Source organism: Amblyraja radiata, chromosome 7 (genome assembly GCF_010909765.2).
Source record: "Amblyraja radiata isolate CabotCenter1 chromosome 7, sAmbRad1.1.pri, whole genome shotgun sequence".
In the NCBI taxonomy this organism is placed as follows: Eukaryota; Metazoa; Chordata; class Chondrichthyes; order Rajiformes; family Rajidae; genus Amblyraja; species Amblyraja radiata.
Window position 1 is genome coordinate 56,328,067 of NC_045962.1, and position 18,733 is coordinate 56,346,799.

The following is an 18,733-nucleotide window of genomic DNA, read 5'->3' on the forward strand; positions in this document are numbered from 1 at the left end:
CTCCCTTTTTAAAAAGTGGGGTTACATTAGCTACCCTCCAATCCTCAGGAACTACTCCAGAATCTAAAGAGTTTTGAAAAATTATCACTAATGCATCCACTATTTCTGGGGCTACTTCCTTAAGTACTCTGGGATGTAGCCTATCTGGCCCTGGGGATTTATCGGCCTTTAATCCATTCAATTTACCTAACACCACTTCCCGGCTAATCTGGATTTCACTCAGTTCCTCCATCTCATTTGACCCGCGGTCCCCTGCTATTTCCGGCAGATTATTTATGTCTTCCTTAGTGAAGACGGAACCAACGTAGTTATTCAATTGGTCTGCCATGTCCTTGTTCCCCATGATCACTTCATCTGTGTCTGACTGCAAGGGACCTACATTTGTTTTAACTAATCTCTTTCTCTACACATATCTATAAAAACTTTTGCAGTCAGTTTTTATGTTCCCTGCCAGTTTTCTTTCATAATCTATTTTCTCTTTCCTAATTAAGCCCTTTGTCCTCCTCTGCTGGACTCTGAATTTCTCCCAGTCCTCTGGTAGGCTGCTTTTTCTGGTTAATTTGTACGCTTCATCTTTTGTTTTGATACTATCCCTGATTTCCCTTCTTATCCACAGATGCACTACCTTCCCCGATTTATTCTTTTGCCAAACAGGGATGAACAATTGTTGTAGTTCATCCATGCAGCCTTTAAATGCCTTCCATTGCATATCCACCGTCAACCCTTTAAGAATCAATTGCCAGTCAATCTTGGCCAATTCACGTCTCATACCCTCAAAGTTACCTTCAAGTTCAGAACCCTTGTTTCTGAATTAACAATGTCACTCTCCATCCTAATGAAGAACTCAAATTATTATGGTCACTCTTGCCCAAGGGGCCATGCACAACAAAACTGCTAACTAACCCTTCCTCATTACTCAATACCCAGTCTAGAATAGCCTGCTCTCTCGTTGGTTCCTCTACATGTTGGTTTAGAAAACTATCCCGCATACATTCCAATAAATCCTCTTCCTAAGCACCCCTGCCAATTTGATTCACCCAATCTATATGTAGATTGAAGTCACCCATTATAACTGTTTTACCTTTGTTGCACGCATTTTTAATTTCCTGTTTGATGCCATCCCCAACTCCACTACTACTGTTAGGTGGCCTGCACACAACACCCACTAGTGTTTTCTGCCCCTTAGTGTCTCTACCCATATCGATTCCACATCCTCCAAGCTAATGTCCTTCCTTTCCATTGCGTTAATCTCCTCTCTAACCAGCAACGCTACCCCACCTCCTTTTCCTTTCTGTCTATCTCTCCAGAATATTGAATATCCCTGGATGTTGAGCTCCCAGCCTTGGTCACCCTGGAGCCATGTCTCCGTGATCCCAACTATATCATAATCATTAATAGCTATCTGCACATTCAACTCATCCACCTTATTACGAATGCTCCTTGCATTGAGACACAAAGCCTTCAGGCTTGTTTTTACAATGCTCTTACCCCTTATACAATTATGTTGAAAGTTGCCCTTTTTGATTTATGCCTTGGATTTGTCTGCCTGCCACTTTTACTTTCCACCTTGCTACCTATTGCTTCTACCCTCATTTTACACCTGTCTGTCTCTCTGCTCACACATTTAAGAACTTCTTATTCTGTTTATTATTTTTTTCTTCTTTCCCCCCTACATGTTGGGTCTGAATGCTTCCCTTCTCTGCCTCCTGCCTCACACACTGTCTACTAGCTTTCTCTATTTGAGTCTCCCCCCCCCCCCAACCGTTCTAGTTTAAAGTCTCCACAGTAATCATTGGTTGATGGGTTGGAGTATAGATGTTTTTCAGATTCATAGTTTTGAAGAAGGCACATTGTGCAGAATGTCACAAAAAAATTATAAATAGTAGGTAAATCTGGGAATAAAAGGTCAAATCTTGACCTATGCCTGCCAATGCAAGTTTACGAGAGCACAAGTTGATCCTTGCTTTGTCTGCCTATCTGTGGCTGCTTTATAGTATGAAATACATGGTTGCTCCTTGTGCATCTTCACTGCAAATGTTTTAAAACAGTAACGACACACATCAACAACCTGTGCAAGTTAGGATTCTTTATTTGATATATTTGATCACTTACTTACAAGAACAGAGGAGGGCTGGGATAGCTACATTAATCGTCAGGAAGGTTTGAAAACTGACTGATGTTGGTATGACTGAACAGATGAAACAAACTCAATTAGATCAGTTTGAAGAAGTGTCGCGACCCGAAACGTCACCCATTCCTTCTCTCCAGGGATGCTGCCTGTCCTGCTGAGTTGTTCAAGCATTTTGTGACTACATTAGATAAAACTCAAGAACAGTTTAAGAATTATGGGCCTTAAAGTATGCTACAATAAGCATCTAATCTGATGTAATTATATCAATTGTGCATCACTACTACACTACTTTCTAAGTATCTTCACCTAAACAAAAAGGCCAATAAAGTGACAAAATTCAAGACAGTGGTTGCAAAGTATGTGCAGAGGTGGACAGCTCTTTTTGAGTAGCATTTCTAGCCACAGATAGACAAAATGCGAGAGTAACACAGTAGGGCAGGCATCATCAGTCTACAGAAGGGTCCTAACCCAAAACATAACCTAGCAATTTTCTCCAGACCAACTGAGTTACTCCAGCATTTTGTGTCTATCTTTGGTATCAACCAGCATCAGCAGTTCCTTTTATTACATTTCTAGCTTCAGCTTTGAATACAGATACAAATATCTGAAAGAACACAAAAGCATGCGAGAGAGAGAGAGAGAGAGAGAGAGAGATCAAAAGAAAGCCTGACTGATCTACATGAAAAGCACTCAGGAGTATAAGCAAGTTCGGTATTTTTTCTGCACATGCCCAGGTTATAAGTCACTCGAGATAAATATTCTCAGCAGCTGAGCTGCTGCTTGTATACAGACCTGCGTTTCATCCGTAATCAGAATCGAACCCGGGTCTCTGGCGCTGTTGAATTGTTACTGGAGTTAGATAAGGTAGAACAGGTGATCTCACTACCGTCTCCTCCCGAGTGTCCCAACCCTGTCCGGGGGAGCCCGGAGATGTCTGGGGTGACAGGACACCGGCCCGGAGCAGTGGTGGCCCCAGGCTTACAGCCAGCACAGAGAAGCACCAACTCCCAAGGAACCCGTTCCCCGATGGGCCAGGAACCGCCAGCTGCATCTCTCGCCTTATCCAGTGACTGTCGGTTATTATACAGGGGCGAACCACTCACCCCTCTCCTGCATAACCCCAGGAGGCAGATTTGTGAGCGGTCTCACTACCGTCCCCTCCTGAGTGTCCCATCCCTGTCCGGGGGCAGCCGGAGATGTCCAGGGTGACGGGACACCGGCCCGGAGCAGTGGCGGCCCCATGCTTACAGCCAGCGCTAACCCCAACTCAGCTCTGCTCATATTCCCGAGGAACCCATTCCCCGACAGACCGGGGACCGTCAGCTGCACCTCTCGCCTTATCCAGTGGCTGCCAGCTAACCCTCAGAGAGAGCGAATGTCCTTCAATGCTGCCGGGAGAGGTTCTGCAGAATTCCAGAGAGTGGGTTTGTGAAGTGACATAGAAGTAAGATCGAATTAATGTTCATAAAAGAGCTAAGCCTGCCCACTATGAGTTGACAGAATTCTAGACTAATTCATTGGTCGAATACTTAACAATTTATACAGTTTATACCGTCAGCGCCCCATTCACTTTTTCTTTATCACGAATGACCTTTGACAAATCCCATGATTACTTGCGTTTTTCGGAATACCAAACGCGCTTTTTCAAAATGTTGGTTTAAATACTTTTGAAAAATAATTATGCCAGCCATCAGATAGACTATTACAGTAGTAACTCATCAATCTCAGTGTGTGGATATGAAAAGTAATTAGAGTTTGGACAATAACAGGAGAAAAAAAAAAAGTGCTGAAGGAACTCAAGCCAGGTAGCATCTGTCGAGAGAACTGAACAGACAACATTATGGGGCGGTACTCTTCTATGGACTGATGGAGCAGAGGGAAGAAAACTAATAAAGAGAAATGGGTGGAAGGGGTTGGGCAAGAACTGGCACTTGATAGATGGATTCAGGTGAAGATGGATGGAGATAGTAACAAGAGTAACAAAGGCTTGAGGTGAAATGGAGATCAAAGGGTGCGGATGTGGAATCAGATAATTAAATAAGGAGTGAAATGTAAAACTGGAAGCAGGGGTAGTGGTTGGAGGGAATGGGGTGAGAAAGGGGAATGGAAAATGAGGCATTTGTTAGGGAGGGGTTAGAAATGAGCAGATGGAGGAGGGGAAAATAACTGAGGTGATGGGGCAGCAGGGCGTGGGGGAGGGAGAGCTGTGCGTGAATTGAGATAGGTGGGGAATGGGGGGGATAAGGTTGGTGGGGAGTGGGTATAAGGTATGACGGGAAGGGTGGGGGTGCTGTTTACCTGAAATGGGAGAATTCAATCAATGAGACACCAACAGTTTGCACTGTTTAGTTCACAGGAAAATTGTTGTTTTAGAAAACTAGAACTATTACACATCTGCAATAATCTAATGACACAGGCAGTTATGAAAATCCTTTGGTCTCCTGAATAGAAATGTTTAGCATTGTGATGTAAATACTCATTTGTATTTAACTTTGATCTATAAATTTCACTAAATGGTATTTTTTCAAAATCATTATCAATATTTTATAAATATATAAGATTTTAAATGAGAAAAGCACAATTGCACCAGCCCTGGTTTCACTTCCACCTTCATTAGGTTTAGAGGAATATGGGTCAAATGCAGACAAATGCAAATAGTCCATATTGCCAACTTGGTCGGCATGAATCTTCACGCAATGTAGTTCCCTGACTATGACACAGGGAGGTGTTTAGAATTGAGCATTTGCTATTAGTAGATGACTGGTAAAGAGCAGTTAATTATTAATCACAATGCTGCATGTCACTTGATAAGTTATTAACTAATCAATTGCCAAACAGTATTGCATTTTTCTGTGCATTTAATACAGCATTTATAATTTTCCTCGGCTCAGTGAAAAGTTTTTATGCCAAATGATTCAAATTTTGGAAATACCAATTTTATTGCTTCTTTGGAAAGGTTCTAAACAGTACAACATACAGCTAAACTGTTCACAACAGGCCTTCTATATATGCTGCTAACTACAGGTAATGTCAGCTAAATGCCTCAACTGCCCAGAATCAGTTTATTTAATTGGTTAATCATAGCTGCCATCCTAAATGGCTCAACCTATAAAATCCATGCAATGTAAATGTTTTGAATTTGTGTTATTTTAAGGCATATGATTATTTATGATTTCAGACAACAGTTGATGGAATTTAATAGAGAAATGCGTGGTATTGCATTTTGGAAAGTCTTACAGGGGCCTACACAGTGAATGGTAGGGCTCTGGGAAATGTTGTAGAACAAAGTGATCTAGGAATGCAGGTGCATAGTTTGCTGAAGGTGATATCACAGGTAGTTGGGGTGGTCATAAAGGCTTATAGCACTTTGGCCTTCATCAGTCAGAGCATTGAGTATAGAAGTTGGGACGTATTGTTGCAGTTATATAAGACGTTGGTGAGACCCCATTTGGAGTATTATATTCAGTTCTGGATACCATGTTATAGGAAAGATGTTGTCAAGTTGAAAAGGGTGTTGCTGGGACTCAAGGGGCTGCTGAGCTACAGGGAGAGGGTGAGCAGGCTAGGACTATTCCCTGGAGCACAGGAGGATGCGGGGTGATCTTATCTAAAATCAGAGGAATAGATCAGGTAGACGCACAACAGTCTCTCGCTCAGAGTAGGGGAATAGATACCAGAGGGCATAGGTTTACAGCGAAGGGGGAAAGATTTTATAGGAATCTGAGGGATAACGTTTTCACACAAAGGGTGGTGGGCGTACGGAATGAGCAGCTGGAGGAGGTAGTTGAGGCAGGGACAATTGCAACATTTAAGAAGCAATTAGATAGGTACATGGATCGGACAGGTTTAGAGGGATATGGACCAAATACAGGTGAGATTCGTGTAGATGAGACATGTCGGTCAGTGTGGGCAAATTGGGTCGAATGGCCTGTTTCCACACTGTATGACAATGATTTTTATAATTTCCCCAAAGACAAACGGGCAGCAGATGTTAACCAGGCTCTACCACCTCAAATTAACCTGTAGCAGCTAACAAGTCAGACAAAATGGCACAATGTAAGGAATCTGGAAAGGCTTTTAAGCAATATATATTATCTTCAAGGTTTCAAGGTCAGTTTATTGTCACATGTACCAATTAAGGTACAATGAAATTTGAATTACCTTGCGGCCATACTAAGAAAAAGCAACAAGACACAACTACATAAAATTTAACATAAACATCCACCACAGCGGATTCCCCACGTTCCTCACTGTGATGAAATGCAATAAAGTCCAATCTTCCTTCTCTTTATTGTCGGGGCAGTCGAACCACCCGCAGTTGGGGCGATCGAAGCCCCCGGGTCGGGGTGATTAGTCAGATGTTATGGGGAGGAGGCAGGAGAATGGGGTTAGGAGGGAGAGATAGATCAGCCATGATTGAATAGCGGAGTAGACTTGATGGGCCGAATGGCCTAATTCTACTCCTATTCGGCAATATCAAGCCACAAGGTTCCAGTTTGTATGCTGGAGAACCAACATAATTCCACGCTTTCAATGCATCTTATCTTTACAAAAAACAGTTAGGCCCATATAATAGAATGTGTTTTAATATTCTAACATTACATTATTGTAATTTAAATGCATGATAATCAATTAATATCTTACACTTGGACCACAAATATACTAACATAGTTTGGCTGTTTTGGCTATTCCCAATTCATATAAATGATCCAAGATAGTGTCTGCATTAAATGCTTGGGAAACAATGTGTAACCAATATCAATCGAACCCACGTCAAAAACCATTGTTCTAATCTTGAAGGAAGTGGGATCTAGTTTCTATTTTACCAACAGTAGCGGCCAAATTTTGCAAAACAACTTTTTGCAGTGGTAGAATGAACACTAAAATGCAAATATGCAGACACTAGGTACAAGGGGCCCACGTGCGAAATTAAACATAACAAATGAAAACACCCGTTAAAAGCAACACTTCATAATCAACCACAAAGCAGCTGAACACAAGTTTAAGAGAAAATTATTTGTAAACTGAACTTCATTGAAGATATTATGTGGGGAATCAAAAAAAAAAATCACATGATATTCTGCATCTTTCAGAAATACAGCCTCTTTAAACTATTAGTGCAATACATGCATTAAAAAAATAAGGCAAATGAATGATCAGTGAGGAATGTTGATTCCACTTTGGTGGATGTTTATGTTAAAATTGTGTATTGTGTTCTTTTTTTACTTGTATGGTAGCTCAAATATCACTGTCCCTTAATTGGTGCATGTGACAATAAATGTGAACTTGAACATGAACTAACTGCACAACAGCAAGATAATTTCCCCCCTAATATTTCAAAGATTAGGCGTAGATCTTAATCCTTTGTTCATAGAAGATGGATTAATTTTAAGCGACATGTATTATCTTTTCTCATGCAAAAATTGTTGTCACATATGTATGTTATAATTTCACTGTGTATTAACTCCAGTATGATTCACCTACAATTCCTCACTAATTTGCTTAATTGGCTCAGATTGCCCCAGAGATGTTTAGCATTATCAAATTAATCCTTTGCAATCTAAAATTATATGAGACATGCAATTTCTGCAAGGAACTGGAAAGGAGAGTCTCCTGCAAAATCAGTAGTCATGATATAAGGAGGGAAACAAAAATTCCCTCACACGCAATCCGCACCTATACCTGGAGCTTATTTTAAACAGCTTTCCTTCTGGTTTTCAGAACCCAGAGCTGCTGGCAAAGTGATCAGTTACTCCTTCGAAAAGCTAAAGGAATTGCACGGAGTACATTGTACACTCTGAATTAGAAGGGAAAGCACTTTACTTGTTGTTGAGGCAACCGGATGAAGTTCAATTACTCATAACCTTGGGTGTAGTGGTATTTCAGTCATAACAAACAATAGACAATAGGTGCAGGAGTAGGCCATTCGGCCCTTCGAGCCAGCACAAATTAGTAAAAGTTAAAACTGTTATATTTTAAGGTTTACTATAAATCCAGTTTTCTAGCTAGTTTTAATCCTTATTAGTAAATATTCTGAGCAGCCATGTTACAGTATAAAATTAATCATAATGCCATTAAAAGTTTAATTTAGATATTATCTCAACTATGCATGGTGAAGAAACAAATTAGTTCAATCAGTGCTTTTGTAAATAAAATGTATATTTTTTTAAATGTTCACATTCTATTCCATGCCAATTGTTTCTTTTAACGCTTGTACTTTGTCTATGTATTTCTTCATTGCGTCCTCTTTGCTTGTACCTATTAGAGGATAATCAAAGAATTAAAAAAACTACCTGCTATATCTTCACACAAAAATTTGCATATGTACATAGGAATTTTTTTGTTCAATGCTCATTTAAATTTGATTATAAAAGTAGAAAAGAATTGAACCAGTTCAATTTAGTCTGAAACTCAATGCAAGAATTTCCATTTTCAGGAAATGAGAAACATGTCCACTGCATTGGTTCCAACACAATTCTGATTTCATTATGAACTTTCATCATGATACATGTTTAAACTAAGAACACTCATGTTATAATTTGAGTGATAATTTCATGTATTTTCCCCATTTAAAAAGAGGCCCAGACAGTATAATTTCCCAACAGCCTAGAAATTACAGTAAATACTAAAAAAAAATTCTTAAAACCAGTTTACATATGATGTATATTTATTTATATAGACAGATAGTTTCAAATATTACAAGCTACTCTTGAGAAATTGTAATTTCAATTTTCAGTTAGTGAAGTTAGGTTTAGAAAAATCTATGAGATTACTGCAGATGTGACAGAAAACAACAATTTGAAAACATCATACCGCAAGAACTTGATATGCAGCATTAAGGCTGAATGTTCTCTTTACAGTACATTATATTATTTAATTAGGAGTCTTTTGTTTTGTGGTGCTATACTAACCTTTCTGTTTTTCCCATGCATCCCACTTGGCTTTTCCTTTAAAGTCCGTTATGCCGGGGCGTGCTGGGAAAGCAAAAGATATATAGAAGGTAAACAGCAATTAACATATAAATGGAAGGTACACAAAATTGCTGGGGAAACTGCAGTTCCTTTTAGTTTCCCCAGCAATTTTGTGTACCTTCGATATTCCAGCATCTGCAGTTCCTTTTTGAACAACATATAAATGGATATTGGTGTGGAATCTGATCATCAACAAACCTGTATTCACATCTCCAACAGTTGCCTGTTTGTACAGGCTATAGAGAGTCAGCATGTTTTCATCAGATGGTTTAGTTTTGAGATGTTTGATATCATCTGCTGCCTTTTCAAATTCAGCCTAAAACAGAAAGCACAAGATGTCAAATCCAAACCATCCGTGGAACATGATCAACATTTTCAATCCTGCCCCAGATACTTGGTTATGTACACTCAAGATGCTTCATAATACCACATTCAATAAACACAGGGTCCAATAAAGCAAATAACACACCCTCCAGAGACAGTTATTTGTATTTGTTCAGTAAGTCAATATCAGAATTAATGCACTTGTATGTATCTTGTGATATCTTGGTTAGTACGGGTATCAGAGGTTATGGGGAGAAGGCAGGAGAATGGGGTTAGGATGGAGAGATAGATCAGCCATGAATGAATGGCGGAGTAGACTTGATGGGCTGAATGGCCTAATTCTACTCCTATCACTTATGATCAATGTTATCTAAAGACCTTGAATGGTATATTTAAACTGGTCCATTTATAACATCATCCATCAAGTTCAGCAGGTTTTCTTGCTAAGTGTGCTAATAATAAAGCTTATTAATTGTCATAACAAAATTGCTGCCGCAATACTAATAAAACCGGGTTTGAGCATTCTTTTTCCACTTTTGTCCATAAAAAAGATCAACTGATGAACAAACATGCATATTAAAGACCATTTGCAGGAATATAATCCCCTTCTCTGAAATTTACAATTTATAATTTAATATCTTAATGGCTTTCAGCCTATTAGCTGCTACCTGAGGAATGTGGCCAAAGTCAGCATTAGTTTGCTTTCATCCCCTTGTCGTAAATGATTAAATCCACAAGTAGATAAAACTGCTACACTTCCTCAATAATAAATAAAATAAAGATCATATAGTTCTCCTTCGAGTAACAAAACTTCTAAGTATGTTAGACGAACTGGATCAGAGATATACTGAGAAAACAAAGCAATTTAAATTCTGAAAATAAAATGCTGGAAATATAAAATAAAAAAATACACATGGGGAGCAGATGGTCTCTGGTGATAAACAGGTGCAGGTATCAGCTGGCATATGTATTCAATGAACCTTCTGCCCTTTCCCACTTTCCTCATACCTCCTTACCATCACACAAAAGCATATCAGGATGTACTTACATTATAATTACATTTGGGTCTATTCATCAGCACCATCAACTACTTGCATGCACAATAATATACCGCAGATGCTGGTTTACAAAAAGACAAAGTGTTGGAGTAACTCAGCAAGTCAAGCAGCATGTGTAGGAAGGTACTGCAGATGCTGGTTTAAACCGAAGATACCGATACAAAATGCTGGAGTAACTCAGCGGGACAGGCAGCATCTCTGGAGAGAAGAATGTGTGATATTCGGGTCATGACCATTCTCAGACTTCACTGCATCACTGGAGAATATGGATAGGTGATGTTTTCGGTAGGGACGGGTCCTTTCTGAAGGCCCCTGACCCAAAACGTCACCTATCCATGTCCTCAGGAGTGCTGTCTGACCTGCCGAGTTACTCCAGCGTTGTGTATTTTTTAGCACAATAAAGTGTTTTGAGTCATGTTGAGCTAATCTGAAAGGCATAATGAAATGCAAGTCTATCTTTCTTATCCAAATAATGGTCATGTATCAATAGATTGGAGATTTGACACAATCCATTCAGCGCCACCAGTGAATCATAGGTCAGATCAAACTTCATTGTTGTGTACAATCCTCAGCTATATTTCAACAACCCTGAATGATATTGTGAAGGCAGCACATTTAATAAACAAATTTGTAATTATATATCTACAAACTCTTGATAATTAATTCCATCTTTCGTTTATTATAATGTACATAATTGTAGGCTCGACCTTCAATCATTACGCTGTAATGCTATTGGTGAACATTTATCTAGCGTTATTTCCTGAAGCAATGAACCTTAGCAACGATCGATAATCTATTGGCGGTCATTTTATAAAGAGAACCGTTTTGGTCTAGCTTTTGAAAAACTAAAAGATACAAACATTTCGTCTCAACAGTATGGTCAAGATGTTTATGACGTTTATTTATTTATCAGTTTATTTATTCATGTGTGTATATATTTATATCATGGTATAGATAAATGTGTCCATATAGGGTGATTTCACAAAAGGTCACTGGAGCATAGATCCTCACCCACGTGACCGCAAAATCCAACTGGGGTACAAGCGTCACTTCCGGTACATGTTATTGATGCTATATGAAAACTTTTAAAAGTGAAAAATCCGATAGTAAAATTGCAAAATCACCCATGGTTCTCAGGTGGGTTTTAACATGCAAAATGAAAACGCTTCTGAAGCTACATTTACCATTAAAATAATCGTAAACTATCAATGCGTTTTGAAATAAATTTTACTCAGATGCAAGCTAAGGAATGGGATAATTGTCAGCTGTTATTTGGACAAAATCAGGACATTTTATTATTTGCCAAAATATATTTCTCAATGTTTCTTGTTTAAAGCCTGCACAATCACCCAAACTACTTATTTATTTATCATCTAATAACAAGCGTTTTCATTTTGCATGTTAAAACCCACCTGAGAACCATGGGCGATTTTGTAATTTTACTGACGGATTTTTCACTTTTAAAACTTTTCATATAACAAATGAATAAAGATAAAGTGTAGTAAATGTCTACCATTTTCTGTGTGCTTAAGCAAAGCAAGAATTTCATTGTCCTATACAGGGACACATGACAATAAACTCACTTGAACTTGAACGTTCATTCATTTCTGGCCTGAACACAGCAACCTCTGCAATCAGGGAACACTTGTCGAGCCCCACCTCCCCCCTCCCCCCTCCCCTCCCCCTCCCCCTCCCCCGGCAACAAAGGCGGACATTGGAAAATCCGCAATAAAAGCAAGAGCTCATTCCGAGCTACAAGACCCGTGGCAGCAAATCGGCAGTATTCGTCGCTCATGTTTGGAACAGCTTCGAGCCCGGGACTTGGCCGACACCGACCGATGTATAGCCCGGGACTCGGTGCAGGGATCGGCAGGGCTGCAGCCCCGCGCCACTCCTCTCACCGATGCACAGCGCCTCGCAGATGGTTGATCGCCGGCAGCCAAACTTCAGCGGGACTTAACTTGCCCACCTCGGACATATTTCACTCCCAATTCAAATCGCCCACCCCAGGGATGTGGCACCGAGCCCCTTACCTGAGACATTGTTGCAGCTGCACACACACACTCCACGAGCCGTCCCTTCCGCTCACGCCCGCAATCTAAGGCTGTGCCGAGCAAAGATCCTATAGCGATAATAGGATCTTTGGTGCCGGGCGCCGCGCATTCTGATTGGGGGAGGGAATTGTAGGGGCACTGTTTCCTCTGATTGGTCGATGAGATCACCCCCTGATTGAGTGATTGACGCGCCGCGCTCTCTGATTGAGGCAAGAGCAAAGATGGTACACAGCCCTTCTCTGCCATTCGCCCGGTGCGTCCCAGTGCTCGGCTGTGCTCCAAGATCTTTGGCTGTGCCCACGGGCGAGCCAATTTACACACTTGATCACACTGTTCGGTAGGCAGCCATTTTACTCTGTTAAAAACCATGTCAGGCATGCATCAGGAAGTATTGAATTGCAAGATGAAGTGAAATGAAACGCGTAATCTGCAGAAAACGTGCAAATCTGTAGCAATGTTACAACATTTTGAGATTCTAAAAATCAAGTCTGCAATTTATCCCATCAGATAAAGCATAAAAAGAAGTTTAATTTGACACCTAACTCACTTTCATATCTCACTATTAAAAAAGTAATGGCCATTTTCATACTCTGAAACTAGCATCTTGAAACATAGAAAATAGGTGCAGGAGTAGGTCATTCGGCCCTTCGAGCCTGCACCGCCATTCAATATGATCATGGCTGATCATCCAACTCAGTATCTTGTACCTGCCTTCTCTCCATACCCCCTGATCCCTTTAGCCACAAGGGCCACATCTAACTCCCTCTTAAATATAGCCAATGAACTGGCCTCAACTACCTTCTGCGGGAGAGAATTCCAGAGATTCACCACTCTCTGTGTGAAAAAAGTTTTCCTCATCTCGGTCCTAAAAGATTTCCCCCTTATCCTTAAACTGTGTCCCCTTGTTCTGGACTTCCCCAACATCGGGAACAATCTTCCTACATCTAGCCTGTCCAACCCCTTAAGAATTTTGTAAGTTTCTATAAGATCCCCCCTCAATCTTCTAAATTCTAGCGAGTACAAACCGAGTCTATCCAGTCTTTCTTCATATGAAAGTCCTGACATCCCAGGAATCAGTCTGGTGAACCTTCTCTGTACTCCCTCTATGGCAAGAATGTCTTTCCTCAGATTAGGAGACCAAAACTGTACGCAATACTCCAGGTGTAGTCTCACCAAGACCCTGTACAACTGCAGTAGAACCTCCCTGCTACTATACTCAAATCCTTTTGCTATGAATGCTAACATGCCATTCGCCTTCTTCACTGCCTGCTACACCTGCATGCCTACTTTTAATGACTGGTGTACCATGACACCCAGGTTTCGTTGCATCTACCCCTTTCCTAATCGGCCACCATTCAGATAATAATCTACTTTCCTGTTTTTGCCACCAAAGTGGATAACCTCACATTTATCCACATTATACTGCATCTGCCATGCATTTGCCCACTCACCCAGCCTATCCAAGTCACCTTGCAGCCTCCTAGCATCCTCCTCACAGCTAACACTGCCCCCCAGCTTCGTGTCATCCGCAAACTTGGAGATGTTGCATTCAATTCCTTCGTCCAAATCATTAATATATATCGTAAATAGCTGGGGTCCCAGAACTGAGCCTTGCGGTACCCCACTAGTCACTGCCTGCCATTGTGAAAAGGACCCGTTTACTCCTACTCTTTGCTTCCTGTCTGCCAGCCAGTTCTCTATCCAGAAATTGCTGTTCCATTGACTTAACTCAAAAGCTGTGATCGAGGACAGTCAAAAGCCCATAACTTTCTTAAAAATTAAGAGAACTGAATAAAATTCAGCGTTCTGAAACAAATATGGAACAATCTTACTTGGATGACCTGAAATTAAAGCATATAATTAGTTAGTTACCTAATTGTAGCTAATTACAAAACTCAATTACTAGATCTAAACATGTATCCATTTCTTAAGAAAAGGTTAACATTTTTTAATAGCCTAAGTGGCCAAATAACATTCACACAAGAATTCACAATATAACATGATTTTTAAATCTAATTGTCGTGAATTTATAGGCCAAATGGAAGGAATTTAGTGTTTAATTCCCGTAAATTAATGGCCATTAAATCATCTTGCGAGTGGGATTTTGTGGAACGCGATCGATTGGAACGTTGCATTTGCGGTGAATTTAAACCCCATATCGGCAGGAAAACAGTGCCGGTTCGTATGGGGCCTAAATCACCTTTTCGCAATGTAAAATTTGGATTAATGTAATCCTAAGAAGCACGTTTATATGTAAAATAAACGGCTTACCTTTAATTGTCCCGTACGTGAGATCCGTCCCGTTGTCGGCGTTGATGGCTTTAGAAGTCGATTTCATTTTTACTCCTGCTATTAAATTATCCAGCGATGTTTTTAAAAAACTTGATAAAACGCAAGTCGGATCGATTATTCTTCAGCAGCTAAACAGCCTGATAAAGATCGACTTAGACAGGCAGGAGAAAACCTGTATTGTAACCCCGCCCTCCTATCAAAGGCGCCAAAGTCGCGCACACGGCCAGTGGCAGAACTGCAGCTCCGCTGAAGGTAAGTTTTGTAACATATCTAAAATCTGCAGAGATTTTACCTTGATGTATTATGATAATCATACAAACAATCCTTCAATACATATTAAAGCAGAGTGCATACTCTCGATCTTATTCAGCAAAATTATTTCAACCAAGCCCTGTCCCACTGTACGAGTTCATTCGAAAAGTTCTCCCGAGTTTGCCCTGATTCGAACTCGGAGATTTACAGTAATGACCGCTCGTCGGTACTTGGGGCTCTCGTGGACATTTTTCAACATGTTGAAAAATCTTCACGATTCTTCCCGAGCTTACCTGCCGTTAACGAGTCTTCCCGAGTACCTGCCATTAGCGTTACGAGCCGCTAAGAGACGTCCCCGAGCTCCGACGTTCCCGCTACATTCATTCTCCGTGCTTACCACGACTTTGATTTATTTTTAAACTCGGGAGAGCTCTTGAATGAACTCGTACAGTGAGACAGGGCCAGTACGCCTTGTTGCGAGAACAGAAATGGTTTTGCTTTCACAGATGATATTTGTCCTCACGCTCCTCTCTGAACACCCACCTTTTCCCCACTGCCGTTGTCCACTCCCCGGCCCTCCTCTGACCCCAACCCCCACCCTTGCCGTGTCTTCACCATCCACCCTGACCTCCCCCTTTCTGATACGGAACAGTCTGTCCTCAACAGAGGCCTCACCGTCGTTCCCCTCCGCCCCCACCTCAATGTGTTCCGAGTCCGCCACAAAGTAGAGCTTTTCGTCCGTCGCCTCGCCTCTGTGCCTTTTTGTATGGGAAGGAGTCCTCACCACCCAGTGATGACCCCTTCACCCTCCTCTTAGACTCCCCAGAACTGCCTTCTACCCTCTCTAAACCTCTTTATTTCTAACTGCCAACGTGACATCAACTGTCTCAACTTTTCCACTCCACTTACCTACTCCACCTCACCCCCACTGATTGTACAGCCCTCCGCTCAGTCTGCAGCATCCCTGACATTATCAAACCCGCCGACAAGGGAGGCGCCGTGGTAGTCTGGCGCATTGACCTCTTATGGGCTGAGACTTGGGGTGGATGATTGCAACCTTCATGTGGTCTACCCTGTTTCGACCAAAGATACTAGAGGAGCTTGGTTTCGACGAATGCAATCAACCCGGCATGCACAATCAAATAAGATCAAATAGAACAAGTTGTCCTACAACTTTAGGCTGTGCACGCCATACGCAAGATGAAGACGGGCTGAGACCAGGTGACAACTCTCAGACACCTCCTCCTACTTATCCTTGGACCATGATCCCGCAGATGAGCACCAGGCCTTAATCTCAAACACCATTATTGCTTTCATCACTTCTGGCTGCCTGCCTTCCACAGTCTCAAACCTTATCGTCTCCCTGACCCGCATAAACCCCTTTTTTTACCTTCTCCCCAAAACCCACTGACACAACTGCCCTGGCAGACCTATTGTTTCTGCCTGCTCCTGTCCCACAGAAATGATTTCCACATACAGTGACTCCATCCTAACCCCCCTGGTCCAATCTCTTCCGTCCGTCTGATGTCCAAGATACCTCACATGTCCGTCTCTTTAATGACTTCCTCCATCTTCTACCAGAAAGGCCTTAAAGCCGCCCATTTCTTCCTCGACCGCATAACCATCCAATTTCCCTCAACTAACACTCAGCTCTGCCTAGTGGAGCTGGTCCTCACCCTCAACAACTTATTCTTTGACTCCTCCCTCTTCCTCCAAGTCCAAGGCATAGCTATGAGGACCCGCATGGGCCCCAGCTATGCCTGCCTCTTTGTAGGGTACATTGAACAATCCCTGTTCCAGGCGTACACTGGCTCTATCCCCGAACTCTATCTCCGTTACATTGATGACTGCATCAGTGCTACCTCCTGCTCCCATGCAGAACTCATGGACTTTAGCAATTTCACCACCAATTTTCATCCTGCACTCAAATTTACTTGGACTATCTCTGACACCTCGCTCCACTTTCTTGATCTGTCTCCATCACAGGGAATAGACTATTGACTGATGTCTATTACAAACTCATTGACTCCCACAACTATCTCGACTACACTTCTTCCCACCCTGCTTCCTGCAAAGACTCTATCCCCTACTCCCAATTCCTCTATCTACGCCGCATCTGTGCCCAAGAGGAGGTGTTCCATACCAGAACATCCAAGATGTCCTTATTCTTTAGGGAACGGGGGTTCCCCTCTCCCATTATAGATGAGACCCTCACTCATGTCTCGTCGGTACCCCGCTGCTCCGCCCTTGCTCTCCCCCTCCCACGTCACAACAGAGATAGTCCCCCTAGTCCTTACCTTCCACCCCATCAGCTGTCGCATACAACACATAATCCTCTAAAATGTCCACCTCCAATGGGCTCCCACCACTAGCCACATTTTCCTATCTCCACCCCTTTCTGCCTTCCGCAGACCGTTCCCTCCGCAGCCCCCTGGTTAACTCATCCCCTCGCACCCAAACCACTCCCTCCCCGGGTACCTTCCCCAGCAATAGCAAAAGATGCAGCACTTGTCGCTATACCTCCACCCTCGACTCGGTCCAGGGACCCCGACAGTCCTTAGGTTAGGCAGAGGTTCACTTGCACTTCCATAACCTCATCTACCGTATCCTTTGTTCAAGATGTGGACTCTTATACATTGGCGAGACCAAATGCAGCCTGGGCGATCGTTTCGCGGAACACCTTTGCTTAGCCCACCTGAACCAACCTGATCTCCCGGTTGCTGGACACTTTAATTCTCCTTCCCATTCATACACAGACCTTTCTGTCCTCGGTCTCCTCCATTGTCAGAGTGAGGCTAAACGCAAATTGGAGGAACAGCATTTAATATTTTGCTAATTTCTCTCACTTCAGGTACCCCCGGCATTCCCTCCCCCACCCACTAGCTTCTCATTTTCACCCTACAAACAGTTTACAATGCTTGTTTCCTTTATCATAATATTTTTTTTGCATATCTTTCCCTTATCCCTAACCAGTCTGAAGAAGGGTCTTGACTCAAAACATCATCCATTCGTAATTCGTTCTCTCCAGAGATGCTGCCAGTCCCGCTGAGTTACTCCAGCTTTTTGTGTCTATCTTCGGTTTAAACCAACATCTGCAGTTACTTCTTACAGAGTTGTATATACCATATACAATGGTATATGGACACACTGATCTGTTCTGTAGTCATGACTACTATGTTCTGTTGTGCTGAAGCAAAGCAAGAATTTAATTGTCCTATCAGGGACACATTACAATAAACTCTCTTGAACTCTTGAACTTGAACTCCTCCAGTGGTTTGTTTTGGTTTTGGTCCAGACTGCAGCATCTACAATATTTTATGTCTTCACGTTATTTCGATGGTCGATTTTTCTTCTCATTTCATGGTATCATTATTGATTCAAAGCTAGATACATTCTATGGCAGCTCTGCCTGGAGAGGTATTTCCCTGTAGGGGTATTTCACTCTGCAGAACATACTTTCCATGTTGTATATTAATGATTTGGATGATGGAATCGATGGCTTTGTGGGCAGGTTTGATCATAAGATCATGTGACAGTAGAATTAGGCCATTCGGCCCATCGTCTACTCCGCCATTCAAACATGTCCGATCTACCTCTCCCTCCTAACCCCATTCTCCTGCCTTCTCCTCATAACTGACACCAACCGGTAAG

The 18,733-nt window shown here is 41.9% G+C and overlaps 1 protein-coding gene across 1 annotated transcript; it reads right to left on the reverse strand.

The window, feature by feature from the left end:
* Positions 1-6,701: 6,701 nt before the first annotated feature.
* dbi (diazepam binding inhibitor, acyl-CoA binding protein) lies at positions 6,702-12,596 on the reverse strand. Its single transcript, XM_033024609.1, has 4 exons — positions 12,518-12,596; positions 9,301-9,418; positions 9,043-9,105; positions 6,702-8,389 (listed from the first exon to the last, which is right to left on the reverse strand). Exons 1-4 carry the CDS (start codon positions 12,524-12,526, stop codon positions 8,313-8,315), a joined length of 267 nt encoding a protein of 88 aa, XP_032880500.1. The 5' UTR covers positions 12,527-12,596; the 3' UTR covers positions 6,702-8,312.
* Between the last annotated feature and the right edge of the window lie 6,137 nt (positions 12,597-18,733).